Below are 26,073 nucleotides of genomic sequence, written 5' to 3'. Positions count from 1 at the left end.
GGAAGGGACAGAGAGCCAGGCTTGGGGCTCAAGATAGGACTGGGATGGGGGAAAATCCCCCTTTTATGATCGCAAGCAAAAGGCAGACTTGTTAGGGGAAGAAAAAAAAGAACATACATTTATTACAGACACTAACAACACGTAACAGAGCAGGACAGTGAGAAGCATTGCCACATCTTGAGAACACCTTCCCCCCACCCCTCCCTTCTTCCCGGGCTCAGCTCTGCTCCCGATATCTCTACCTCCTCCCCCAGTGGCGCAGGGGCAGGGAATGGGGGCTGCAATCAGCGCTGCCACTTCCTTCATCTTCGGTGAGGGGAGTGTCCAAAACTTGTTACCCCCTGCTCCATCGTGGTCCCCCTCTCACAGAAGACAGTCCTCCACAAACTTTCTCCGACTTGAGTCCCTCCCACGGGCCGCAGCGTTCCCCACACTGCTCCGTCATGGGTCACTAACTTCCTCCGACTGGATTCCCTCCCACGGCTGCAGCCCTTCCCGAGCTGCTCCGGCGTGGGACTCCCCCGCATGCTGCAATCCTCCCAGCACTGAATTACAGCAGCGGGGCTGCCTTTTCCCATGAGACCCCAGCCTTCTTCGGGCACAGAACCTTGATCATCCGAGCAGGAACAACAGGCTGTAAATCAATGTCTGCTCCACCGTAGATCTCCATGGGTGGCAGGGGGGGGCCGCCCTGCCGTCTCCCCACAGGATACAGGGGGGTCTCTGCTCCGGCACACCTCCCCCCTCCTTTCTTCCTCCGTTCCTCCACTGACCTTGGTGTTCACGCAGCTGCAGCAACTCCTCCTCACCAGTCCCACTGCTCGTCACCACGTCCCTTCTTAAATACGTTATCGCAGAGGTGCAGCCGATTGGCTCAATTTCCCAAACAGAAGTGGAGCTGACGTGGAGCTGGGGGAGCTTCGAGAAGCTTCTCACAGGGGGCCGCCCCGATAGCCCCCTCCCCTGCCACCAAAAAACTCCACCACTCACTCAACCCAGGACAGGGAGGAAGGGAAGGGTGAGAGCCTCGGCGCTGGGTGAGCCCTGCGCAGCCGCAGCCCAAACATGTTGGTACCCCCACGCCCCCCAGTCACACTGCGAGGCACCCTTCTGGGACCAGCCATCGCCGTGCAGGGGACAGCACCCCGTGTGCGCCTGTCCCCAAGCTGGCTGCCGTGGCCTCATCCTGCCAGTGAGGGGCCAGGGCCCCAGGCAGGGGTCCTCATAGCCAGGAGTCACTGGTGGGCCCTGAACAGGCTCCCCACAGAGCGGCTGGGGGGGCCTGCCGGGAGGTAGCAGCGAGCAGATGGTGGGGCGGGCCGAGCCGAAAATCCCCCTAATCCCATCAGGGCAGGGGCAGAGCCGAGCTGGGACATGGCGGGCACACGGACACACGGCCGCATCCTGCACTCAGTGCTCTGCCAGGTGGGACTGAGGGGACTGGTGGGGGCTGGACTGGGCTGGGGGGGCCAGGCCAGGCTGGGTGGCAGCTCTGGCCCAGCGGGGTCCCCTCTGACCATGCTCCCCCCAGCTGTGCTGCGGTTGTGGCTGCAGATCCTGCCGCGGGCTCCGCCTGTCCACGGGCACCCGCATCCTCTATACGCTCCTGCATGTCCTGGCCTCTGCCGTGTGCTGCCTCATGCTGTCCCGCACTGTGGCCCAGGTCATCAGGGAGAAGGTGATGGTGGGAGCTGGGACACCCAGGGTGCTGGGATGCCAGGGGTGGCAGGGGCACTGGGAGCCCCAGGGGTACCATAAGTGCTGGGGGTGCTGGAGGTCCCAAGGGCGCTGGAGGTGCCGGGTGCCAGGCATCCCAGGGGCATTTAGGGGTCCCGGGAACACTGGAGGCGCCAGAATTGCCTGGGGTGTCAAGAGTACTGGGACGCTGGGGATACTGGGAGTAACAGGGCTGCTGGGAGTGCCAAGGGTGCTGGAGGTGCCCAGGAGGAAGGGGTGTCCAGGAGTGCCGGAGATGCCCAGCATGCTGGGTGTGCTGAGGGTCCCAGGGGTATTGGGGATAGAGAAGGTACTGGGACTGCTGGGGGTGTCAGGAGCCCACGGGTGCTGGATCCCGTTGGTGCCAAGGGGTGCTGGGCACGCCAGCACCCCCGTCCCGTCGCTCTCCGTACCTGCAGGTGCCCTTCTCGGTGGTGCTGTGCGACCACCTGCCTGGCGGCACAGACTGCGAGCGGCTGGTGGGCTCCTCGGCCGTGTACCGGGTCTGCTTCGGCACCGCCTGCTTCCACCTGGCGCAGGCTGCCCTGCTGCTCAACGTGCGCTCCAGCACCGACTGCCGCGCTCAGCTCCACAACGGGTACAGGGCCGGGGCGTGGGGCCGGGGCGTGGGGCCGGGGCGGGCTGCCCAGGGACGGGGGCTACCGGGGGCCCCGTCTCCCTGACGCTCGCTGCCCCGCAGGTTTTGGTTCCTGAAGCTGCTGGTCCTGGTGGGGCTCTGGGCCGCCAGCTTCTTCATCCCCGAGGATGGCTTCATCCAAGGTGTGTCCCCCACCCTGCCCAAGCTGGCATCCCGGGCCCCTGAGTGTCCCTCCCTTGTGCTAGCCCTCCCTCTGCCCTCTCCCCCCAGTCTGGCACTACACGGGCGTCTGCGGGGGCTTCACCTTCATCCTCATCCAGCTGGTGCTGATCACCGCCTTTGCACACACCTGGAACAAGAACTGGTGAGTGCCGGGGTGCCGGGCGGGCGCCTGCCCGCTGCTGGCCCTCACCCGCTCTCCCGGCAGGCTGACGGGCGCTGCGCAGGACAAGCGCTGGTACCTGGCCGTGCTGCTGGCCACGGCCGCCTTCTACACCCTTGCCTCCGCCGCCTTCACCTTCCTCTACACTTACTACACCCACCCGGCCGCCTGCCTCCTCAACAAGGTGCTGCTCACCGTCAACGGCAGCCTCTGCGGCATCGTGTCCTTCATTTCCATCACGCCCTGTGTGCGGCTCAGTGAGTACCGCGTGGCGTGGGCCACCGCGTCGCAGGGCTGGCCACGTCCTGGGGCTGGGGGGGTCCCAGCCCAGGGACAGCACTCGGACACCCAGGGTGGACCCAACTCCCCAGGGCTCCCGCCAGCTCCGCCTGAGCCTCGGCGCAGGGCGTTGGGCACGGGAGTGGTGGGAGGGGGCTGCCCAGGGCCCGCGTGGAGCCCCTCCTCCAGCTCGTGGCATGCCGGGGGCTGTGACAGCAGCTGTGACCCCCCCACCCTTGCAGAGCAGCCGCGGTCAGGACTGCTGCAGTCCTCGATCATCAGCTGCTACGTGATGTACCTCACCTTCTCCGCGCTGTCCAGCCGTCCCCCGGAGAGAGGTGGGTGCTCCCACCCACCGCCAGCAGCCCTCCCCGCTGGGGTGCTCGCCCATCTCACCTCCGCCTCCCCACAGTGCTCTACAAGGGGCAGAACCTCACGCTCTGCTTCCCGGGCGTCCGGCGGGACGAGCTGCAGACTGACGACACCACCGTCGCCGTCCTGGGGGCTGCCATCATGTACGCCTGCGTGCTCTTCGCATGGTGCGTGTGCCCGCGGCGCGGGGCAGGCAGGGCGCCTGCAGCACCGTCCCTCCCGGGCACAGCCAGCCCGGCGGGGACCCTGTCCCCAGCCTGTGGCACGGCCAGCACAGCCGGGGGATGTCTGTCAGATCCGTGGGGCGGGCTGCGGGCCTGGCACAGGGTGGTGGGTGCCCATGTCACCGAATCTGCCTCTCTCCCGGGCGCAGTAATGAAGCCTCCTACCTCGCCGAGATCTTCGGGCCCTTCTGGATGGTCAAAGTCTACAGCTTCGAGTTTAGAGTGAGTACGGATGCTCCCCCCGCCAGGTGTGCCCCGTGCCCTCCTGCCACGGGCACCCCAGACCTGCTGCCCCAGTCCCCCATCCCGGGGCAGGTTCGTCCAGCCAAGCCTGGGGGGCTTCCCACGGCGCACCCCCCCGCTTGCACCAGCTCCTCGGAGCCAGGCAGGGCCGGATCCTGCGGCGGTGCTCAGCCCAGCAGCTGTGGGGCTGGGCTGCCCTGCCCCGGCAGTAGTTTGCCACCACGCTGCTCTCTCGCTGCAGAAACCCTCCTGTTGCTTCTGCTGCCCCGAGAAGATGGAGGAGGAGCTGAGAGGTGGGTGCAGGGTGGGTGCTGGGTGACCTGTGCTCGGGCGCCTGTGTCCCGGCTTGAGGGTGCTGGTGAGGAGGGGGGTGCAGGAGCCACTGTGCCCCTGTGCTCTCCCAGGCGCCACGCTGCCGTGTGAGCAAGCAGAGGAGATCGCTGAGGGACAGTGCATCATCCAGGACGAGCGAGAACGGGTGGTCTACAGCTACTCAGCCTTCCACTTCGTCTTCTTCCTCGCCTCACTCTACGTCATGATGACCCTCACCAACTGGTTCAGGTAGGGCCCCGGGCTGCTGCCCAGCCCTCCTTGCTCTCGCTCCCCCTTCCCTCTTGCTACTGCAGCCGCCCAGCCTGGACTGCAGCCCTCCCAGCGCCGTCACCCCCCCGGCACCATCGCCCCGCCAGCTCCGACCCGCTCCCAGCGCGGGCTCAGGCTGCGGCATTCCGCTCCTCACCACCCTCTGCTCCGGGCCATGCCGGTGTCACCAAGCTGGTGCCGGCGGGGGAAGCACATGGCTCTGCACCCGCAGACCCCCACCGCTCCAACCAACAGCCCCCGCCAACGGCTGCAGCGAGATGGGCCGGGGTCTGCAGGGCCGGGGGGGCTCCGTGGGTGTGCCCAGGGACCCGCAGCTGCCGGGACATGGGGTGACCGCAGCCGGCACCGGGATCCCCCCGTATCGGCGTCCCGCAGGCGCCCAACGCCTGCCCTGTCCCACCAGCTACGAGACCGCGGTGCTGGAGACCACCTTCACGCACGGCAGTTGGTCGACCTTCTGGGTGAAGGTGTCCTCGTGCTGGGCCTGCGTCCTGCTCTACCTGTGGCTGCTGCTGAGCCCCCTTTGCCCCCGCGGATCCCCCCCGCACCGCCGCAGCAGCCCGGTCCCGCGCGTCCTGCGCCGACGGCGCGTCCCGCAGCGCGTCAGCGTCTCCACGTAGTCCCTGCTGAGACGGACTGTGCCCGTCCCCGCACACGGCGGCAGCAGCCGGGGCTGGTCCCTGCCATGCCCGGTGCTTGTGCCCTGGCCCCGCCGGGTCCCGCCAGCCTCCCCTGATGCCCTGTCCCAGGAGATGGCAGCATCGGAGAGCCTGAGGGGGACCCAGGAGGTGGGTGCTCCCGGCGACACAGGTCCTGCACTGGGCTGTGGCCACCCAAAGCAAGCCGGGGTGGCCAGTGCTCAGCCCTGGCTACTGCCAGGCTCCCTCCAGGCAGGGAGGCAGCTCCTGCCCTAGCCCAGGGCCAGCCTGGCGAGCGGGGCTCTGCCCCAGCTGCCTCCACGTCTCAGCTCACTCGCTGGCAGTGCACTCGTTGTAAATAGCTCCTTAAATACATTTTTATATAAAACTCTGAGCTGAGCCTGTGCCGTCCGCCCCCGCGCAGGCTGCAGCCGTGCGGGTGGGCACGGAGGTGCCCGCAGAGCCCCAGCACCGGCCTCGTCCATGCGGCAGCCGTGGCCAACGGTGCTTTCGGGGTGGCTGTGCTGGAGCGGGGGGACAAACAGGGAGGTGGCAGGGCAGGGAGCGCTGGCTGAGGGTCCAGGGCTCCAGGAGGGCATTCAGCCTGTAGCCGGTGCTCCCAGCACGCCCCCAGCTCAGGACCCAGCCTCCCCCAGGACGCAGGGAGGGTCCAGCATGATGCGATGCTGGGGGCACTGGCCCGAAAGGTGCTTGCGAGCCATCAGGACACCCGCCTGGCCCAGCTGAGCCCCCTGGCTAAGGACCTGCCCCAGGACACTGGGGACAATGCCAGACGGTGGGGTCCCATGAGCACAATGTGCAGCCCTGGCTCCAGCTCCTCCTGTCCCGTCCCACCACAGCAGCCTCCCCTCTCCCTGGGAACGGGGGCACAGCGCGCCCAGGCCCCCCTCCAGCCCGTCCACTCTCTGCAACTAAGCAAAGCCCCGCGGAGGATGGATGGACAGGCAGACAGATGGACAGAGCCCCCCTCAGACACCAACACCCAGTTCCTCAGCAGGCCTGGCAGGAGGGGAGACTGGGGGGAGCCAGAGGCACTGGGTGGGGGTACCAGTATGGTTACTGGAGTAAGCCGGGGCTGTCGGGGACCCACAGACAGTAGGGATGTCCCCAGCTCTGCAGGAGACCCTGCCCGCACACAGCCCAGCAGCCAGGGGGGCTCTGCCAGACCCCACACACTCCTGCCTGCCCTGCTACTGTTGGGGGGGGGGCCAGGCGCCTGTTGGGGCAACACTGCCACGCTCGGCCCCATGGTGAGCACAGGCAGCTGGGCAGCCTGCTCAGAGCTGCTGGCACATCCCTCCAAGCCCTGTGACACTGGGTGTCCGTGGGGGTCCCCAGCCACCCCAGGCATGGGGTGCCTGCAGGGCTAGGGGGTCCCACACAGCCCCTGTGCCAGCTGAGGGCGCAGGTCCAGGCTGCCCTCACTCACCCTGCCAGCACCCCCAGCCCCCGGGCTGCTGCTGGCACTCTGGGACCCAGAGCCCCCCCCCAGGCACCCCCTAACAGGGTGCCTCAGTGCCAAATGCCTTCTGCCCCACAGCCATCCCCCCCAACCCAGCTGCGCAGCCCCCTTGCCACCCACAGCAGGCCAGTGATGGAGGGGCAGCCCCGGCTGTGCCCCCCGCCCTGGCACCTCGCTCAGCAGCCACAGCTCAGAGGACGAGCCTCTCCCCAGTTCCCACTAGGGGACAGTGGTGAGGGATCTGTCCCTGGCCCAGCACCCCGGTCTGCTTGCCCACATCTCCTGGGGTCAGGCCCCTCACCATGGTGTCTGTCACCCAGCAAGCCCCCAGCCCCCCAAGAGACAAGGCAGAGGGACAGCACAGCTCTGCCAGGCACCTCGGCAAGAGGAAGCTTCCTGCTTTCATGGTAGGGGTAACCAGTAGCTCCCCCTCTGGTGCAGAGCGGCAGGTTGGGGGGAGCCGGGGCACACTCACACCCTGTGCCAGCACCCCACTGCTGCTCGTCTGCCCAGGGGTGCGAGAGAAGAGAGGAACCCACACTCCCCACCCCATGTACCAGCTGGTGCTGGCAGGGGGTGGGGGCACAGGGAAGTCCAGCTTCATAACACACCTCTGCACAAATGAGTTCAGAGGGGACAGCTCCAGCCCCCTTGGGTATCCCACAACCCCCCGAAGCACCCCAGCCAGGGCAGAGGCACAGAACAGCACCCGACTGTCCCTCGCAGCAGGCGTGATGACCTTCCAGATAAAGCAGCAAAATGCCTTACAGGCCCCAGAGCATCACCCAGTCCTACTTCCACAAAGCCCACAGTGTGCTGCTCCTCTACATCAGCTCCCCGAGCAGCTTCCGCAGCGTCTGCTGCTGGACTGAGGACATCGAGGTAGCGGGAAAGGTCCGACAGGCACCCAGCCCCATGGAGAGGGGCAAAAGCTTTGGGGCTTCCTTGGGGAGGGCTGGGCTGCACTCCAGACGGTCCAGGGGGAGCAGGAATGAGACAGGAGCGAGCTGGGCTGCTTGCTAAGCAAGGCAGGGGACCAGCAGGAGCGCTTCCCCCCAGCCTTTCCCTTTTGCTGGTGTTGTGTCAGGTCTGGAACCACACTCTGCTCCTGGGCACGGCCCAGGTGTGACAGGAGACAGCCGGTGTGTGCAGAGCTCTGCGGCCGGCGGAGGAGATGGGCCACGGCAGGGCTGGAGTCTGCCAGCCCCACCGAGCCCTGAGCCACCCTTCCCTCCCACAGGCCGAGGGGCCGCTGCCACTCACGCTGGTGGGGAACAAAACAGACCTGCGGCCAGGCCTGCCAGGGGCAGTGGGGGTCCACACAGCCCACAGCGAGCCCCTGGCACCCCACCACCGCCCGCTGCTCCCCACTCTGCGAGACCAGTGCCAAGGACGGTACCAGCAGAGTGCTGGTGGTGCTGCGCCTCGCCCGGCGCAGAGCCCTGCTCGCCGCAGCGCCCAGCTCCACCGGGCTCCATCCTGCCGGGGCGGCGGGACCCGCGGGGAAGCGGAGGGGAGGGAGGGGGGGAGCCGAGGCCGCAGCACCGGCCCAGAGCTCAGCGTCCCCCCTTGGGCAGCTCCGCGCTGCTGCTGGGCCCAGCGCAGGAGATGGGCCGGCTGCCGGCGTCACGTCCTCTGCACCCGCAGCCCCCCCACTGCGATGGCGCCCAGAGACGCCGCGGAGCCGGCAGCTCACCCCGCTTCAGCTCCTGCTGGGCCCGCTGGCTGCAGGAACAGCTCAGCCCGTGGGCAGGCGCGGCCGCCTTCCCCCCCAGACCCACATCATCTCCCCAGGAGCAGCCCCCCGCCCTCCTCTCCCTCGCTGCAACCTGTCCCTCTCCAGTGCAGCCCTCTCCTGGTTCCATCCCTCCGGGCTTGCAGCAATCCCCCTCCTCCCCTCACCTCCCCCAGCCCACACCTTGACCCCGGGGGTCCCACCCGCCCGCAGCTGCACTCGGGGTCCCACGGGCGGCTCCCACCCCGCAGGCGATGTCCACGGAGACACCCCCCCCCAGCCAGGCCCCGTATCTTTGCTCCTCACCATGAAGATGCAGCCGCTCCGTACCACAACACCCGCGGCTCAGGCCATCCCTCCTCTTCACCGGCACGAACGGTCCCTCCTGGCCGGGGGGGGCGCGGCGGCCGTGCCCCCCGCCCGCTCCCCAGGCAGCCCCAGACCCCCCGCCCGGGCGCACGGAGGGAGGAGACGGGGCCTGCAGGGCTCCACAAGCTACTTTAATAGGAGACGGACCCGAGAGGGGCGCGGGGCGCTGCCGGGGTCCCCAGCGAGGCGGCCCGGCCCCGGGGCTGCGCTGGGCATCCTGCCGGCGGGCGGCCCGGCCCCGGGGCGGCGGCGGCCCGGCCCGGCCCGGGGCTACTTGGCGCCCTCCTTCTTCTCGTCGGCCTTCTTCTGCTTCTGCTGCATGATCTCCGAGTCCCTGCGGGAGAGCGCGTCGCCGGGCTGGCACGGTACCGACACCGGGGGGGGGGACCGGGAAGGGGGGGGGGGCGGCGGTCCCGGCCCGGTGCTCACCTCTGCTTGCGGGCGGCGGCCGAGAGCCCGTCGTCCCGCCGCTTGCCCTTGCCCGAGTCGCTCTGCTTCTTCAGGTTCTTCTGCCGCGCCAGTTCGCGCTGGTTCCCGCCTGCGACGGCGCGGCCGCCTCAGAACGGCCCGGCCCGCGGGCCCGGCCCGAGCGCCCGGGCCCGGCCCCGCGGCCCAGCCCGCGCCCCCGGCCCCGCGATCGCGCGTCGCGGCGGCACCGCCCCCCCGCCCCCGCCCCCGCCCCCGTTCCCGTCCCCCCGGGCGGGTCGCGGCCCCGCTCCCCCCGGCGCGGCCCGCACTCACGGGTCATGGCGCCGCTGCCTCCCGCCCGCCGCTCCGCCGCCACGTCCCGCACTGACCCCCCCCCCCGCGCCCCGCCCCGCGCCGCTCTTTAAGGCCGCGGCGCGGCCAATCGCGGCGCCGCGCCCGCCCCCGCCGCCTTCCTATTGGTGCACCGCTCCGGCTACGCCCCGCTTGATTGGCCGCGGGCTACACGGCCGCCGTTCTGCCGGCGGGGGCGAAAAAGCCGGAAGCTGGGGCGCAGGCGCCGGAGCCGCGCCCACGCGCCAGGGGGCGGGGCGGGGCAGGGGGGGAGCCGTGACGCAGCAGATGAGGCGTGGCCACGGGAGCGGGGGGCGGGGCTGAGGCCGGGGCCGGGGCCGGGGCCGGGAGCGCCGGGACGGGACGGGACGGGACGGCACGGCACAGCACGGCACGGCACCGCACGGCACGGCACGGCACAGCACAGGCGCGGCCGCAGAGCGGGGCGCGGGCGCTTTTCCCGCTCCTCGGCCCGGCGCCGTGGGCGGCACCGCAGCTTCTCCTCCATCCCCGGCGGGACGGCTCCTCCGGGCGGGCTCCGCGGGGCTGCTCAGCCCGCTCCTTCCGCCGCGGGTGGTTCCGGGGCTCTGCGGGGACGGACCGCCGTCAGCGCCCGCGGCGCGCCTGGCCCCACGCCGGTCCGTCCCCGCGCGGCCCGGTCCGCTGGCGCGCCTACCCACCCGGGGCTCGGCGGCGGCGTCGGGCCCTGCAGGGGCTCCTGCGGAGCGGGGTGGGCCGGGGGGCCCCGGCGCTTCACCAGCCGTGAGAGCTCGGCGTGGATCACCTGCGGGCGGCGGGGAGGCTGCGGCGGGCAGGGCCCCGGCAGCACCGGCGGCGCTCCCCGAGCCGGGCTCCCGCCCGCCCCGCCGCTCCCGCCCGCCCCGCCGGCCGCACCTTGCTGGCCGGGTCCAGCTCCAGGGCTCTCCTGAGGACGAGCGCGGCCTCCGCGTCCCGGCCCTGCTGCGCCAGGAGCTGCGGGGAGAGGAGCGGGCGGTGGCGGGCGGCCGCGGCGGGGGGCGGCGGGGGGCGGTGCGGGGCCCACCTGCCCCCGGCGGAGCAGCGCTCGGCCGTTCTCAGGGCTGATGCGCAGAGCTGCCTCGCAGGCCGCCAGCGCCTCGCCCGCCCGCTGCAGCTTCAGCTCGGCTGCCGCGCAGTTGTTGAGGCACTTGACGCGCTGCTCCCGCAGCTCCTCTTCCTCCTGTGGCCCGGGGGGTGCTGCGGGGCGATCGCGGCCTCAGCACCCCCGGCTCCTCTCAGCCCCGGCCCCCCCGCCCCGCCCTCTCTCACCGGCGGCGGGGCCGTCGAGGGCTCGCAGGGCCAGGCCGTAGGAGCGCAGCGCTGCCGCGAAGTCGCCCCGCGCGAAGTGGAAGTTGCCCCGCTGCCTCCGCTGCGCGCCCAGGAGCAGGCGAGCGGCAGGCAGCAGCAGCTGCCCGTCGGGGCCGTCCCGCACCTCCAGCAGCGTCACCTCGAACAGCAGCGGCGCCTCGGGCGGCACGTCGGGCTCCCTGCAGGCACAGTGCCGGCTGCCCCTGCCCCCCTACCCCTGCCCTCCTGCCCGCCGCGGCTCCCGCGGCCCCTTCTGCCCTCCTGGCCCTTTCTTCTGCCTTCCCGGCCCCTGCCCGCCCTACCTGCCCGGGCGGCCGTAGCCGTAGGGGAACGCGGCGAGGAAGAAGGAGATCTCCCCGGGCTGCATGGTGGGGACACCCAGCTCCAGGGCCTGCGGACGCGGGCACGGCGGGGCTGGCCGGGCGCGGCACCGGGCGACGTTCCGCCCACGCCGCGCCCCGGCCGGGGCTGACCTGCACCACGTCGCCGTGGCCCAGCACGAAGGTGAGCCGCGGGTCCCGCTCCACCAGCCCTCCGTCCTCCAGCGCGCCCAGCACCTTCACCGACACCTCCTGGCCCGGCCGCGGCCTCGGCCCGCCCCGCCCGTCCTGCACCACGCGTTTCCGCAGCAGCCGGTCCTCTGCGGGTAGAGGCGGCCCTCAGAGCCGCTCCGGGACCCCCGGGGCCCGGTACCCCTCCCCGCGGCTGCTCACCCGTCAGGTCGCTCCAACCGTCGGCCGCGAAGAGCGGCCCGAAGCCGCCGGGGCCCGGGGCCGCCAGCGCCTCCAGCCGCCGGTAGAAGAGCCGCTCCTCTTCGCGCACCGACGGCAGCGCGATGGCGGTGGGAAGCAGGCGGAACCGCACCCGCCGGCCCCGGCCGGGCCCCCGCGGCCGCCCTCCGGCCCCCGCCTGCCTCTCCGGGGAGCTGCCGGGCGAGGGTCCCGGCATGCCCGCCCCCGGCCCGCCTCTCCGCCCGCCACTACCAGCCGGCCTCGGGCCGGGCCCTCCCGGGGCTCGGCGGCGGGCGCCCGCGGCCCCCGGCCCGCACCGGGCACGCCGGGGCCGCCGCCGAGCGCATCCCGCCGCGCCGTTACCTAATGCCGGGAGGTGGCTCTGGGGATTAGCCCGGGCCGGCGGCAAAAATAGCCGGCTCAGGGCGAGTTCCCCGGCGGAGATCTCGCCGCCCCGCCCCACCGCTGCCCCCGGGATCGCCCCGCCGCGCTCCCGGACTCCGGGCCGTACCGCGGCCGCGGACGGAGCTGCACGGGTGGCTCCGGTACCGGGGCTGCGGGTGGGATGGAACCGGGGAACCCAGGGCGGCCACGGCGTGGGGTGACCTGCCTCGGAGAAACCGGGCCGGGGCAACCGGGGGCCCGGCGACATCGGAGGGACAGGACAGGTCCCCGCGGGCCGGGCCGGTGGGTGCAGGGGGCGGCGGGCGCCATCACGGGGTGGATTCGCCGCGCCCCGAAGGTCGGGGATGCTTGGGGTGTCCGCGGCCCCGACGGCTCGTCCTGCTGGCAGTGCCTGATGGTACCAGGAGACCCCGGGACCCCTCGGCGGCTCCTCACCATCTCCTCCCACCGCAGCCGGGACGAGCCAGGGGCCAACTTCAAGCCTGTGTGGCTGGCTGTGTCCCAATGAGCCTGCCGGACCCCCGTGATCCCGGCGCCATCCCTCCAGTCCCTCTGTGCTCGGGGCTGTGCCAGTGGCACTGTCTCGGGGTCAGCTCCAGCCCTGCTCCCACTGGTGGGGCCGTGGACATGGCTGGGTGGGAGCACAGCCCTGGGGTGCTGGCTCCCACCCACTGGGTTCTTCCCCACTCTCCAAGCAGCCCAGTGTTTTCGGGGTGTAAAAGCCCCCGATGGCCTCCCTGAGCTCACAGCATCCTGAGCTCCCAGTGCCCAGAGGGGCATCCGGAGTGCTGGGGCAGCACAGCCCTGGAGACGGGACCTTCGGAGACAGTCTGGGAACAGACTCCCTTCTCCTGTGCTTGCTCAGAGTACCCACCTTGCAAGGCCCTCTTCGGGCATCGCACGGGGCCGGGGGGAGCAGGCTGGGCTGGGCTCAGCTGGCAGGAGGTGGTGTCTTCTCCTGGGCTGGGCCAGGGCTGGCTGGGCATCATCCAGGAGAAAATCCCAGTCTGTGCCTGGGAGAGCAGCTGCCCAGTGCTGCAGGAGCCTGCATCCCGTCAAAGGAACCCCGGCAGCAGAGCAGTTGGTGAGCCCAATCCAGCTGTGCTTAGCTACAATTAGTGGGGTGCCATGGGTGGCACTGGCCCAAATGACAGTGGGTGCTGAGCCCCCACTCCCCACCAGGCTGGGGTTTGATGGCTGCGGGGGGGCCCTGCTCTCCCCTGAGGGTGGCAGTGCTGCCTGCTCCAGGACCAGCTGGCCCTGGGCTGCAGTGACAGCTGCTTACCATGACCAGGGCGGCAGCTCTGCACATCTGGGGGTCTCAGGCTGCACCAGTGATGGGAGGGAGCAGTGGCACTGGGAGAGCTGTACAGTGTGTCTGTCCCGTAACTGGGGGGTGGGGGGGGTGGGGAGAGGCAGGCTGGGGATGCAAGGGCTTGGGGGGCTGTGTGACAGCACTGATGGGGGGAGGGAAGCAGAGCCTGGTGTGATCCTCCCCAGGGGCTGACCCCATTCTGTCCAGATGTGTCCTCAGGCAAAGGCATCGCTGCTCCCAAGAAAACCGGCGTGACTGGCCTGCCAGGGAAGGGCTGTGGCTGCCATGTGCCCAAGAGCAGGGAACCACAGGCCTGCCACAGCCAGCCCCAGGGAGTCTCTTCAAAGCCTGGCAGAGCCAGGGCCCAGGGGCAAGCAGCAGTGAGAGCAACAGGGCTTGGGGGGTGCTTGATTGCCGCTGGGGTTTGGCCACAGGCACAATGCATTTACTCCTGGGTACTCAGCTGGACCCACGCCTCCGCTGCCCGGGCACTTGGTGTTTGGAGACGCTTTCCCCAGCTCTGCTTTTTGGTCTCTGCTGTCTCTTGTGTCCCAGCCAGGAACACAGACCCTTGGCTGCATCCTTCCTGGTGCCTCTGGAACATGACTCCCCTCAGGCCAGAAACCTTCTCGGGGGTGATAAGTGCTCTTGAGCTCAGGCAGCAGAAAGCCCTCCAGGATGTGTAGGTGGGTAGGGCCTGGTTCAGTGTAGCTGCTTCCTTAAGGCATCAGGCTTCTTCCTCTTTGTGCCTCTTTCCCAGAAAAGCCCCCTTTACCCCCCCAGCCCAAACGCTCCAGCGCTCTGGACTCTGCCCCTGCCTTGTGTCCCAGCCACCCCTGGGACCCCGCAGCAGTGGGGGGATGGCCCTGCTGTGACCCCCCGGTACAGCCCAGAGGACAGGGCACGCCTGAGCACTGACATGAAGCAAGGGATGCAGCAGCCGTGGGCTGAAGCTGGCAGGGGGCCCTGCAGCACCAGGTCTGGGCAGAGGGGCCCCGGACAGGCTTTCAGCAGAGTGGGTTTGTTCCCAGAAGTGCCGGGCGCTGCTGGATATCTCAGATCTGAGAGCCAGCGAGAGGTCCCAGGTCCAGTGTCCAACCCTGGCTCGTGAGGGTGGCACCAGAGCTGCCCACCGCTGCTCAGCACCAGGAGCACTGGGCCCGCAGCCACGCTGGGGAGCTGGAGAGCTCCGAGAGCGAGGAGGCGGCAGGCGATGACTGGGACGAGTGTCCCCCATGCCTAGAGCAGCACCTCTGGCCCCAGAGGTGAGGGGCTGTCCTGGGGCGCACAGCCCTGCCAGCTCATGCAACAGAAGCTGTACCAGACCCCAGGGTGCCCTGGGAGGAGGTGGGTGGCCCAAAACAGGACTCCTGGCAAGCAGAGAGGCTTTGGCCAGGAGGCCAGGGCAAACACAGGGACCGTCCAAGTCTGGGTGAATCACCCAGCCTCGTTGGCCTGAGACCGTCTCTGCTGCAGTTGTGGGGCTAAGCAGGGCAGAGCCTGCGCCCTGCACACCGCCAGACCCTGGGGCTCCCCAAAAAGCCCCTGGAGCTCCCACCAGAACCACGCAACTGCAAGCTCGGTTTTACAGGGCTTTTCCACGGGTGGGCCAGGTCCTTGCTGAGGTAAAGGAGAGGTGCTCCAGAGGGCTTTAACCCTCGTGATCTTCCGCTCCTTCCCAGATGCCAGGCCCCAGGCTAGCAGCTCCTCCTCCGCAGAGATCCCAGATTACTTGCGGTAAGAGCTCGGCACTCGCTGCCACGGGGCTCCCTGTCGCTCCCTGTAATTTGGCCCGGCCCCACAGCATCGGTCAGGCCGAGACGCGCTGCCTGCCTCACCTCCCAGGGCACAGCCCTGCCCGCTCTGCACCCCTCGTGCCAGACCCCATAGCACTGCCAGCCCCCCACCCCACCAAGAGCATGGGCTCTGCTCTGCTGCCCGGGAGAACCAGCTTCTCCTGGTTGCTGCAGAAAATACCACACCATCTGCTCAGCGGAGCAGTGCAGAGCTTACAAGGCAGCACTTAGCACAGACTACAGAGCACCGCAATCTGCACGCTCGCATTGGTAACGTGAGCCAGAAATTCATTCAGCTGGGAGCCAGAATGAAGACTTTGAAACAAGGACAGATGAACACAAGGCAAGTGGGAGACGCGGGGCATGATGGCACAATACTGCCATGCTCTGGTTCTGCTCACCTGTTCCTTTTGGGTTTCAGGCACTTGAAGCTACAATCGTGCCCGAGTACAGCCACTTCAAGAAGGTGAGGCTGGCTGCTGGCTGCAGAGCAGGGACTGGGTTCCCTCCTGGAGCTGATCCATAGATCTATTTCTTTTTTCCCTCCAGACTTATCCTAGCTACCAGCAGGAGAAGAATCCCTGTGAATACCTCCACCAGAAGCTGTCTCGCATCAAAACCCTGATTCTACAGTTTGAAGGAATCAGGAGCTCGTAGGCAAACTGCTGCTGCAATTCTTTTTTCCTTGCTTATCAGGACCTGTCCCTGAAGTGGTGGAAGCGGCACATCTCTGAGGGTATGTTAGATTCAGGACAAGGTTTAGGAGTGCCCTGCTGCTCTCGGTGCTTCCCCCAGTGCCCCACAGCCCAGGACCGTTGCCGGCCACGCTGAACCTTGGCTGCAAGGGAGAGGCAGAGCCGGGCACTCGGAGACCCTTTGCTGAGGTCACAGACAACCCTCATGGGTGCATTACTTCAGCCTTTGGGTGGTGGCTGCCCTCTCAGAGGGTTGGGCCAGCTTTCCACGCAGCTCTTGCTGAAAGCAAGGCCCAGTGTCAGTCGTGTTTGCTGACTACAAATCCTTCCTCAGATGTCTTGTTTCTCCCCACCCGAAGCCTCCTTAGCTTCAGTTTAATTGCAGCACACAGCAGGGGACAGCGGGGCAGCCACCAGCACTCCCCAGCACAATGCCCTTTCTCACACCCTTTGTCCCTCTTGCCAGGAAGCTTCACCAAGCCTGGGCTTACTTCAGCCCTGCTGATCAGGGCACAGGCACCGATGCTTACCAAGAGGGCTCTAGGCCAAACATGCTGAAGAACTTCAGTTGTGCTTAGTGCCTAGCTGCCACCCGCTCTGAAGTCACAGAGTAAGGACCAAAGTGAGGATCAGAAAAGCTTCCCCTGGCTCTCCCCTGCCTGACACAGGGCAGTACCCCATCCAGTAAGGGAGCAGCGCTCCAGCTTGGTTTTACAGAAGGCAGTCGTCAGCAGTCAGTAGAGCCTGCTTTACTCCCCTGCTCCTTGCACTAGTGCCTTAAGTTTACAGCCAGGTCCTGCCAGCCCGAGGTGCAAGGGCCAATCAACATCACACACACCCCCCTCCACCAAGGTGCCCGATGTCTGTTCTGGGAGACAGAGCACCCGGGAGCCAGCAGCAGAGTACAGAACACAGGTGCAGCTTAAGATACCCATGTAGCTGGGGAGGAAATTCTTGTACTGCATAGCTGCTGTAGACAGAGAACCCTGTGCTAAGTGTTGTATGATATACTGTACCTGGAGAATTCCAGCAGCAATAAATAATTGGTACAGAGCCTTTGGAGTTGTGGGGGAGGAATCCGCAGAGAAAGCAAGGGCTGGCTCTTACCATGGCAACTGCTGCAACACAGCAGTGCCTTACGAGTCTGCTGATCCTCACTTCAACTCACATACAGCCTGAGAAAACCACAGAGCCAGGACAACAGCCCATCTCTGTTCCGCCCCCCATCTCGCTCCTGGCCTTCCCAGTCAGCACATTCTGGGCCAAAGCAAGGCAGGACTGCCTGCACCCCGAGATGGTCCGTCACAGCCCACACCATCCGGCTGCAGCATAGGATCCTACTCTTCTTCCTTCTGCAAAGCCACAGCTACCGCCCTGCTTTCTACCAAGAGAAGTAATGATCTTACAATGAGCTGGTCGTAACTGTCCTAACCACAGACAAGCCTACTGGCTGTGAGAAACACCCTCAGCACTGGCACTACCTGTGTTTGGGTAGAGTATGGAGTTAGCTTTCCTCCCCTACACTTGACTACTTTTGCACCAGCTTAAAAGCAGATTTATTGCTGCACAGCCCTATGCCAGACTGCTCTGTATGCCAGCACTTCTCTAGATCCAGTAGTCACATTAAGTACTACATACCTCTAAACTTGTTGAGGCAGCATGCAGACGGATAAAGCATTTGTGACCACAGCCCCTTAGACCAAAATCTGCATAAACGTAGCACCTGAAGCACAGCACACTGGGACAGTTGCTGCTACTACATTTTGGAAGGACTTGCTAGCTGAAGAACAGGCTGAAGGCTGAGCTTAATCTTTAGAAACAGACTTCTAAAGGCTCACTGAAGGAAACTAGACTCACAGCATGAAGTTGCTACCTACAAAGAGCAGGATCCTGGTGTTAGGTTTGACAGGTCTCCATAGGACAGGGACACTTAGTCTTAAGGGGGGTCATTTTATTGTTTCACTTCTCCAAATGTACAAAAAAAATTAGAAAATAACCCTACCCCACCCCCTCCCAAACCACAAAACAAACCAGTCTGGGGAGCCCCACAACAGTGCAGCTAAGAGACGGCAGGAAATTAAACAGAACTAGATACAGCAGCTGGGTCCCCTCGGCCCACATGGTCACTGGCTCTCCACAACCCAGAACTGGCCCCAGTCTGCCCAGTGCTTCCCCGATTCACACAGAGCTCATCCTGACAAGATGGCAAGTGGGTACTTTACAAATCCTCCTTCACCTTCTTCTTGGATTTCTTGGTTTTATCCTCCTCCTGCAGCACGGGAGTGTTGGTTGCCTCCCGCTTCAAGTAGCTAATGAAGTCACTCACTTCTCTGCCACCCTGCAGAAAGCACAAGACAGTGAGGCAGTGCCTGTACTCCCTGTGGGCTTCCCCTTTGCTAGGGGGGAGGTCAGGTGCCAGGCAGGAGACCAGTGACTGCAGCCAAACATGCCCAGCAGGTACCACCGGGTGTTCCCAGGGTAACAAATGGGACAGTGCCACCCACAGCTGGAGAGGCCTGGCAGCATTTGGACACCTGAATGCTACTTCGCTTCACAAAGCAGCAAAACACTCACCTCATACTTCTTTGGACTCTGCTTCTTGCCCACTGGAGCAAAATAGATGGTGGGGAAGCTGGGCAGAAAGAAGAAACATGTAAGCTCCTATATTCTGTTTTCCTTCAGACCAGCAGGCTAGCCCTCAAGGGACTCGCACCCTGCATTCCCCTGGTTTAATGTGAGAACAGCTTCAGCGGCTCTTAAGCCGGCAGCTGCAGCCTCCAAAACCCTGGCCACGTCCGCAGAGTTGGCTGAGCTCAACTACGTCCAAGTTTGCAAGCTAAACTGTTTTCAGAAAAGCAAGCCCTGCACTGATTTTACACTGCCAAGAACAGAACCACAGCAGATTCAAAAGCAGGAAGACAAGCCTCCAGGCACAGCCAGAATCCCAGAGAAGCGAGGCAGATGAATGTCCTTTGTCTTCACTCTTGATTTCTTCACACTAAGCAAATGCCTAGCAATTGCATGCCAATTGTCCCCACCCATCCTCCCCATGAGGCTCTTTCAGCAATTCTGTTGTGCTTGCTGGTCAGAGAGAAGCCTGAACTCATCCACTGACGTGGTGCTGTAACAACAGTAAGACCTACCCTCTGACTTCATATGGAGAAGGCACATCATTGGCTGTAGCATCCATTTTGGCAACGATGATATTGGGGTCTTTACTGAGCTGTTGGTAGAAAGAGCTCATCAGTAATGAATCTGAAGTAGTTAACACCAGAACTCACCAACCAACATCATCCGAGATAGCGATGTCACAGGACAGTGCACACGGTATGCTAAAAGGTGAGCAAATTCCTTCCGAGTAGTTTACTTCTGCCTCAACAGGAGCACAGGGAACAAAGTCACTCCTCAGCCAGCTGTATGCAGCACACAGCGGTACCTGCTGAACTGGTCTGGTCTAACTTCTGCAGAACACTTACCCCAGAGCAACAGCTCATCTTGGAAAGCAAGCTGTGAGGATATGCAGCGCTCAGAAAGGAAAGGTGCCTGACAGCCAAATAGCAAAAGGCTGGTCAGATCTGGGACAACAGATTTACTCCACTCGTGAAAGTGTGCAGGGCAGTATTATTCTTCACCAGATAGACTATAATCATGCAGAGGGAAAAGACTCAAAAAGGAACTTTGCCAGTTGAAGCCAGTCACTGAATCAGGGAATATTTACAGGCCACAGCAAAAGGCCCAGGCTAGACCTACTAGTGTGGCTGCTACCGTGCTTCCAAATCCTGCTAATGTACCTCTGCACTCATGGGAGATACCAAAACTCAGTCCTCAGGAAGGCACAATTATGCCCCGTTATCATAAAGGCTAGACAGACAGAACCCACCTGCAGGATTGTTTAGTGCTTCAAAATTCTAGTTCGCATTTTCAAGAGTCCCAGACCTACCTTCTCCCCCAATTCCTTGTATTTGGGCTCCAGATTCTTGCAATGGCCGCACCAGGGTGCGTAAAACTCTATCAGGACATCTTTGTCTTCTGCATTAACAATTTCATCGAAGTTCTCAGCAACCACCACCTGATAATGTATGATCATGTAAGTTAGTTTTTAAGTCAAGAGTAAGGCTGAACCACAACATGCTCCACACATTTCTGCCTGGTCCTCCCACAGTAAGAGCCACACTCTACCTACACAGCAAGCAGCAAAATGACCAAACACACAACTCTTCACCAAGCTGTAACATCCTCAGCTTGCAGGTAAAAACCTGTCATAAGGTACCAGCACTACCTGCAAGTGCTATTTGCATGTGGTATCCTCACAGGAGAAGGACAAAATTTCTTATTAATCCCAGCAAGCTCCAGGCTGAGGACTCGGTCTAGCAAGACTGGCTAACCAGGCTATGGAACAATTTCAGGGCAAAATTTACTAGGAAGGATGAAAGGTAGGATTTATATCAGACACCACCCCCCCCAGCAATAAAATGAACACATATAGTGCAGTCACAGCCAACTTGAAGGCCACGCCATGAGGGAGCACAAGCCAAAACAGCAGGCCTTCCCATAATCCCTGTAAATCTGGATGATCCCGCACTTGTAGAGCACATCACTAGTTTGCTCAAACAGCAGTTACTATGCTGAGAACACAAAATGGAATCAAAACTGCAATCTACCTTACTCCCTCGGCTCAGAAAACTGCAATGTAACAAGGGAGTGAATTCTCCCATCTATCACAGCAGAGGCTTCTCAAGATGCCACAGCACTTGCAGCATGGGACACTGGCATATGACTAGAAGCTGCCGCTGAACAGTGTTTCTACATCCACTGGTGGGAGCTGCTGCTACACTTGATATGGCACTCACCTTCACAGGGCCATCATTGCTTTCAGGGACAGGCTCTGATTTCAAATACTTTTTCAAGTTTCCATCAAAGTAGTCTTGCAGGAATCTCTCCAGAGCCTTTCCATCACGGCTGAAAGTGAAGTGACGTTTTACAGCCATCATCACACATACAGGATGAGAAAGGAAAACTTTCAAGGCTGATTTAAGCTCCTTCCACCCACAGAACAGATGTCACCTGCATCTCCAAGAGCATCAGTTTGGGGCTGGCTTAGAAGACCCCAGAATAAGTGCAAAGATGCCCTTAAGAATTCTGACAGGAGGCTGGATACACACTCCATTCTAAGTTTTAGGCCTTCCAACACCCTTAAGTTTCTTCTCCAGACAAAAGGTACAGCTATTCCCTCTGCCCTTTAATGCATCTTAGCTCCTGACCTGACACTTAAGTATCTTGAATTAAATTATCTAAATTCTCTGTATAACAGGAGGGGATGCAAGTTCTCTAGAGGGCAGGAAAACACAGAAGTAGGAGCCATTTTGACCCAGCAATTATTTCTTCCAGCTGGAGCATCCAGCCTTCCAGCTTCCATTTCCTCCAAGCTAAGGAAGTATGATCTGGTCACAGACCCCCAGACAAAACTTACGAGAATTCTTCCTGCATGACGTATTTATCTCCTTTAGCGGTTCTGATGGCAACAACTGGAGCCTCACCCACACTGCTGTCTAGGCCAAACTCTGAAAGCTCATGTCCAAACGTTTTCCGACTAGCAACAGCAAAAGACAGTTTGTGGCCAGCATCTAAGAACTTCTTTGCAACCATCATAACTCTGAGGGGAAACAAACAAAAAAACCACAAAGCATTATTCCTTGGAACATTTTTTTCCACATGACATAACACCCTTCAAGTTGAAGTGCACGCTGGACAAGGAATTCAATAGCATGATGTGTTCTGCACAGGCAAGTCCTATAGAAATGGTGTTGAGAAGCAGAGGAGTAAGCTCATGTCTCCTGTGAATGAGGCCTGTGCAAACGTGTGCTTTCATCCTCCTCCCCCCTGGCGGCATGACCATCAGGGTCTCAGGCACTGGGGAATACAAAGGATAGAATCCCCCACAACACCAGTAAGGAAGTCTGTGTTCAAGGTCTAAGCACTAGGGATCCAAAAGCAAGCAGGTGGGGCTGCAAAGGATATACATATTGCATCCTTTGGGCTCTGCAGGCAGCAGCCACCCAATAGTTCCCATTAGAAACTCAGCTGGGAGCTTTCTGGGAGAGAAGAATTCCCATATGAACAACAAGGAAAACTGTCAACTGAGCCATGGAACAGCACTGATGCAGGGAACAAGGGAGAGAGGCTGATTAACCCTGCCACTGCCCACCTGTTGCGCCAGTAGTTGGAGCCCTTCGCGTTCTTCTCATAGTCCACATCATAGTATGCCACCAACAAGTCCTTCCCCTGGATCAAGTCTTTGTTGTCCTCAGTCATGTGTGGGCAGATGCCAAAGCTATCGATGAGACAGATGTTACAGCTTCGGTTTTACTGCCCAGAACCCACCACCTCTCAGGAATGGGCTTGATGCAACACACTCTTGTTTCCCACCCAAGAACGTTAAATGCCAGTAATCATCTAAATCTAAGGAAGAATCACTTTGCCCATTCATGTACCACATCATTTGAAGTCAAATCTCCATCTCTAGCCACAATGTCAGTGGCTGTATCTGACCTAAATAAGGCCAAAACATGGCATACTTCTCAGGAAGGTCACAGTTTTTAAAAAAATGTGTGGTTAGAATACAGAGCGTAAATGCCAACAGCCATGCCAGGATTTCCAGAAAGAAGGTAGTCCCCGAAGGAGACAGCGTGGGCAGGACAGCTCTTTTGGACACTAAGCAGGAAGTGGCAGCAGTGCCAGTCAGAGAACACAAGTTCTGACAGGGCCAAATCCAACTGAGGCCAGTCTATCACATTCTCTGGTGAGGAATCACTCACATGTTCTCCTGGATGAATTTCTTGATCTTTCCACTGGTGATTTTATCTTCTGTGTACTTGATGGAGCTCTCCTCAAACTTGTTTGTCAGGCGTGGAGGACGGAATAATACTATACCTCTGAGGGAAAGCAGGTACCGTGAATCAGTTTAAAGTATCCCTGTGTTTCCAAGGATGGCAGCTAGACAAGGTAAGAACCCCATCTCCAGTGACTACCACCCACGTTCACTCTTCATAGCTTCAAGACTGCCTAGTTTCTTGGTGGCACTACTGCATTAGATCTACCCGTCAGACCCTTCTCTGTTATTCAGACATGCCACAATGAGAAACCCCAAAACCCACCATAACAAGCAATGGGGAAGTAAAACACCTCTGTTGAGATACTTCCCACCTGGAGGTAGACACTAACCCTCCAGAGCCTGCTACCATTTGTACCTTTCTAACTCAGTTCCAAAGAGATAAAAAAAAGATGCGCCACTGGCAGTTGGGGAAGGAACAAAACCTTAAGCTATGTTCAGAAAATGAATCCAGTTAACAACTGGAATCCATGAATTTGTTCCAGAAGGCTCAACAACAATAAATCTTTGTGTTAAATAACTTACTCTCCATCTTCCTCATACTTCTGCACCAACTGGTCCTCACTGGTGTGTGCAAAACGGTAGTTATCTCTTAGGTTGTTGGCAGCTTTCATGAATTCTGAATAAGCGTCACCAGATGCATCTCCAAAGAAGCCTGCAGCAGAAGAGACAGATGGTGACCCCAAACCGACTCAGCAGCAGTCACTGCGCAGCCCTCATCATTTACCTCTACACTGCACTGAAAGATCACTTCTGAATCAAGTCCTCCAGTGCATGTCCAGTCCTTCATCTTTGACAGCTTCTCTCCCATATTTACTGGAACCTTTCTATATTCCCTCCCTTCCACCAACAGAGAGCTACTCAAAGAGTCTGCCCAGCTGAGTTGCTCAGCCAAAAGGCAGTTACCCTCTGAGCATTAAGATGTTTGTTTGTAAGCCTGTGACACTACCAGTGCTAACAGCTGCCAACGGTACTTAGTAAAAATACGTTTAGGAATGCTGATCAATACTCATCCAGTTACATTTGTAAGATGGCACCTGATCTGCACAAAGCAAAGCTGCTATTGCCACTTGTAAACCACGGTCAAATCACACGATGTCGACAGCCTATCAGTGTCATGAGATAGCACCCAAATGTACTTTCTAGCAATCCAAAGCCACCTGTTGTCAGCCTGCCAGAAGAGCAACAAGCTTTAAAAAGATACACTATGGTGCCAGGAAGTCTGACAGTCCGTGAATCACAGGGGAAATAAATAGTGGGAAAAAAAAAGAAAAAGCTGGAAGGAATCCCCAGAGGTCATCAAGTCCAACCTCCTGCTCAAAGTAGGACCAGGTTCCAAGTCAGATCAGGTTGCTCAGAGCTTTGTCCAGCTGATTTTTGAAAACCTGAATGTTTCGAAATCCCTCTGGGCAAACATTCCATGCTTCTCATTATGAAAAAGTTTTTTTCTCCCATCCAGCTGGAATTTCTCTTGCTACAGCTTGTGATACTGCTTCTAATCCTTTCACATTATAACCCCCAAGACATCTCCCAGAGCCGAGCATCCACTCATTTCAGTGCTGCACTGAATCTACTCACCCACTACAGAAGCATCTTTATCACCGATGAACTTCTCAAAATCAGCCACAGAACTGAGAGCCACTGAAGCAGGTCCTGCCTGCTTCTTGAGATGACTGACAATCCCATCTTAAAAGAGAAGTTAAATGATTAAAAGGATGAATAGAAAGTTCTACAAGACATTTTTCAAGCTTTCCAAAGCAAAATTGTTTCTGCAGAATCCATACCTCTCCCATACAATAAATAAAATATGAATTGAAGGCATGCCATCATCAACTGTACATAGCAACTTTCTAGCATTTTCCAGATACTGGCCCCCCATCAAGGGAGTAGGAGTTAAAGATAACATGGAAACCTTCACCTTTAAAAGAGAGCTCTAAGGGACAGCAAACACACAGGGCTCTGCTAGCACAAAGAGTTCTGGAAAGGGCACGAGGTGTGCGCGCGTAGGTGGGAATCTTCTTTGTATCCCACAACACACGTAACATCCCTGATACAAGTCTATTTTACGTGGGTCTGCCTTCCAGCACCCTTTTGGCTTGCCAACGAGCTCTTACCTGCTGTCCTAGGCCCATCATAGGTTCCTGCCTCTTCTCCATCTCGAAAAATCTTTAAGGTGGGATATCCACTGACTCCATACTTATTACAGGTGTTTGAGTTTGCTGTACAGTCAACCTAAAGGAAGAGAAACATTGCTACTCGGTGATGTAACCACCTGTGATCGTGAATGAAAGCATCTTTGCCGTTGCCCACATTATCACGTATAAAGATGGAAGTCTAGAGGGTCTGAAAGCCCTTGTTTGTCTTTAATCAAGGCTGGACTCCTTCCACATAAAGTGTAAGGATCCACAAAGCATCTACAAGACCAAAAGCTGGAGAGTCAAGATTGGGGAAGCAGGTAGCACGGGTGTAATGACAGGCCCTGAAAAATAAACCAAGTAGCTGTGACTTTGGCCAGACTAGACACAAAAAAATACTACAAAGAGTAGATTCTTGTAATCAATGACAGGTTTAACAGGAATCAAATGTTCTCGGACCTCATCAGTCCTAAAGTTCCTGCAACACCTGAAGAAAACAGGCTGACCTCAATTGACCAAGAGGCCATGGTGTCGAGTCCATGCGACTTCCCAGAAAGGAAGTGGAAGACCCCAATTTGAGAAAACCACACAGGTTTTCTGGTGGAAAAGAAAGCTCTTGGACAACAACCCTTACTTTGTAAGCCAAGGGACACCACCACGAAGCGCAGCACAGCACTCAGACTGTATCACACAACTCAAAGGCAGCCTTCTCCGGGCTCGGGTGCGCCCGTCTGCGCGCTGGCCTACTCCCATTTCGTGCTGGGCACGCTGGCTGAGCGGCAGCAGCCCGCACAGGGCTCGGCTTCCCGATCGCTCCCGCGGGCCCGAATCTTCAGAGATTTGACGAAGCCCGCCAGCGCTCTAAGGAGCCTCGAAAAGGCCCCGCACGCACACCGGGGCGCTGCTACCGGGCTGCGGCAGCAAAGCTTTTATTTGACCGAAATCTACCGCTCGGCCGCCGCGGGAAGAGCTGCCGCGGCCGGCCCTCACCTTCACGAGGGGCACGATCCCCTTCAGCCTGGTCGCTGCCGACTCGTACTCCGGCGCCAGCCGCTTGCAGTGCCCGCACCTGGGAGGACGAGGCGGGGTTAGGCCCAACCGGAGCGCCCCTGCCCCTTCCCGCCCCGCACGGCCCCGGCCCCGCCACTCCCGCCCGCCCCTCACCAGGGCGCGAAGAACTCCACCAGCACCAGCCCCGGACGCTCAGCCAGGCCGGTCTCGAAGTCAGCATCGCTGAGCTCCACCACGTCGGAGGCGCGGGCGGCGAGAGCGAGCAGCGGGAGCAGCAGCGCGGCGGGCGGCGGCGCGGCCATGGCGGCGCGGGGCTCCCTCCTCGGCGGCGGCGGCGGCTGAAGAGGCGCCGGGGGCCCCAGGGCGGAA

At 61.4% G+C, this 26,073-nt stretch overlaps 4 protein-coding genes across 5 annotated transcripts; 1 reads left to right on the top strand and 3 right to left on the bottom strand.

The window, feature by feature from the left end:
• The first annotated feature begins 1,352 nt into the window (after positions 1-1,352).
• Positions 1,353-5,446, top strand: SERINC4 (serine incorporator 4). Its single transcript, XM_042804233.1, has 12 exons — positions 1,353-1,425; positions 1,532-1,678; positions 2,136-2,314; positions 2,417-2,496; positions 2,585-2,678; positions 2,742-2,953; positions 3,218-3,313; positions 3,388-3,514; positions 3,721-3,793; positions 4,056-4,107; positions 4,219-4,375; positions 4,821-5,446. The coding sequence occupies exons 1-12, from the start codon at positions 1,375-1,377 to the stop codon at positions 5,035-5,037; spliced, it is 1,485 nt and encodes a 494-aa protein (XP_042660167.1). The 5' UTR covers positions 1,353-1,374; the 3' UTR covers positions 5,038-5,446.
• A 3,306-nt stretch (positions 5,447-8,752) lies between these two features.
• Positions 8,753-9,511, bottom strand: SERF2 (small EDRK-rich factor 2). Its single transcript, XM_042804237.1, has 3 exons — positions 9,384-9,511; positions 9,072-9,180; positions 8,753-8,976 (listed from the first exon to the last, which is right to left on the bottom strand). The coding sequence occupies exons 1-3, from the start codon at positions 9,388-9,390 to the stop codon at positions 8,913-8,915; spliced, it is 180 nt and encodes a 59-aa protein (XP_042660171.1). The 5' UTR covers positions 9,391-9,511; the 3' UTR covers positions 8,753-8,912.
• Positions 9,512-9,845: 334 nt separating this feature from the next.
• LOC122154571 (peptidyl-prolyl cis-trans isomerase FKBP8-like) lies at positions 9,846-11,853 on the bottom strand. Its single transcript, XM_042804235.1, is given in 8 exon segments — positions 9,846-9,988; positions 10,082-10,185; positions 10,296-10,373; positions 10,444-10,616; positions 10,689-10,906; positions 11,030-11,131; positions 11,133-11,367; positions 11,441-11,853. Coding segments are annotated over 8 exon segments (1,182 nt in total). The 5' UTR covers positions 11,676-11,853; the 3' UTR covers positions 9,846-9,951.
• A 582-nt stretch (positions 11,854-12,435) lies between these two features.
• Positions 12,436-26,073, bottom strand: PDIA3 (protein disulfide isomerase family A member 3). Of its 2 annotated transcripts, XM_042804230.1 has the most exons (13): positions 25,858-26,073; positions 25,684-25,762; positions 24,673-24,790; positions 24,137-24,244; positions 23,084-23,213; positions 22,485-22,601; positions 21,875-22,000; positions 21,140-21,322; positions 20,520-20,628; positions 19,610-19,738; positions 18,813-18,892; positions 18,244-18,301; positions 17,606-18,007 (listed from the first exon to the last, which is right to left on the bottom strand). In XM_042804230.1, the coding sequence occupies exons 1-13, from the start codon at positions 26,004-26,006 to the stop codon at positions 17,888-17,890; spliced, it is 1,506 nt and encodes a 501-aa protein (XP_042660164.1). In that variant the 5' UTR covers positions 26,007-26,073; the 3' UTR covers positions 17,606-17,887. The 2 variants fall into 2 exon arrangements, with proteins under 2 accessions (XP_042660166.1, XP_042660164.1); XM_042804232.1 differs by lacking the exons at positions 17,606-18,007; positions 18,244-18,301 and adding an exon at positions 12,436-12,445 and having other exon boundaries at positions 18,781-18,892.

The sequence above is a fragment of the Tyto alba genome, unplaced genomic scaffold (genome assembly GCF_018691265.1).
Source record: "Tyto alba isolate M040663 unplaced genomic scaffold, T.alba_DEE_v4.0 Super-Scaffold_41, whole genome shotgun sequence".
Lineage (NCBI taxonomy): Eukaryota > Metazoa > Chordata > Aves > Strigiformes > Tytonidae > Tyto > Tyto alba.
This window is presented reverse-complemented; position numbering and strand designations above follow the sequence as displayed.

Coding starts and splice junctions, on each gene's coding strand:
- SERINC4 (XM_042804233.1), top strand. CDS start 1,375: ATGGCGGGCACACGGACACACGGCCGCATCCTGCACTCAGTGCTCTGC. Junction 1,679..2,135: donor CCCAGGTCATCAGGGAGAAG/GTGATGGTGGGA, acceptor CCGTACCTGCAG/GTGCCCTTCTCGGTGGTGCT. Junction 3,515..3,720: donor GCCTGCGTGCTCTTCGCATG/GTGCGTGTGCCC, acceptor TCCCGGGCGCAG/TAATGAAGCCTCCTACCTCG.
- SERF2 (XM_042804237.1), bottom strand. Junction 8,977..9,071: donor GCCGCCGCCCGCAAGCAGAG/GTGAGCACCGGG, acceptor GCTCTCCCGCAG/GGACTCGGAGATCATGCAGC.
- PDIA3 (XM_042804230.1), bottom strand. CDS start 26,006: ATGGCCGCGCCGCCGCCCGCCGCGCTGCTGCTCCCGCTGCTCGCTCTC. Junction 21,323..21,874: donor TCCAACTACTGGCGCAACAG/GTGGGCAGTGGC, acceptor GTTTCCCCTCAG/AGTTATGATGGTTGCAAAGA. Junction 18,893..19,609: donor ACAAGGAATTGGGGGAGAAG/GTAGGTCTGGGA, acceptor TTCTACCAACAG/CTCAGTAAAGACCCCAATAT.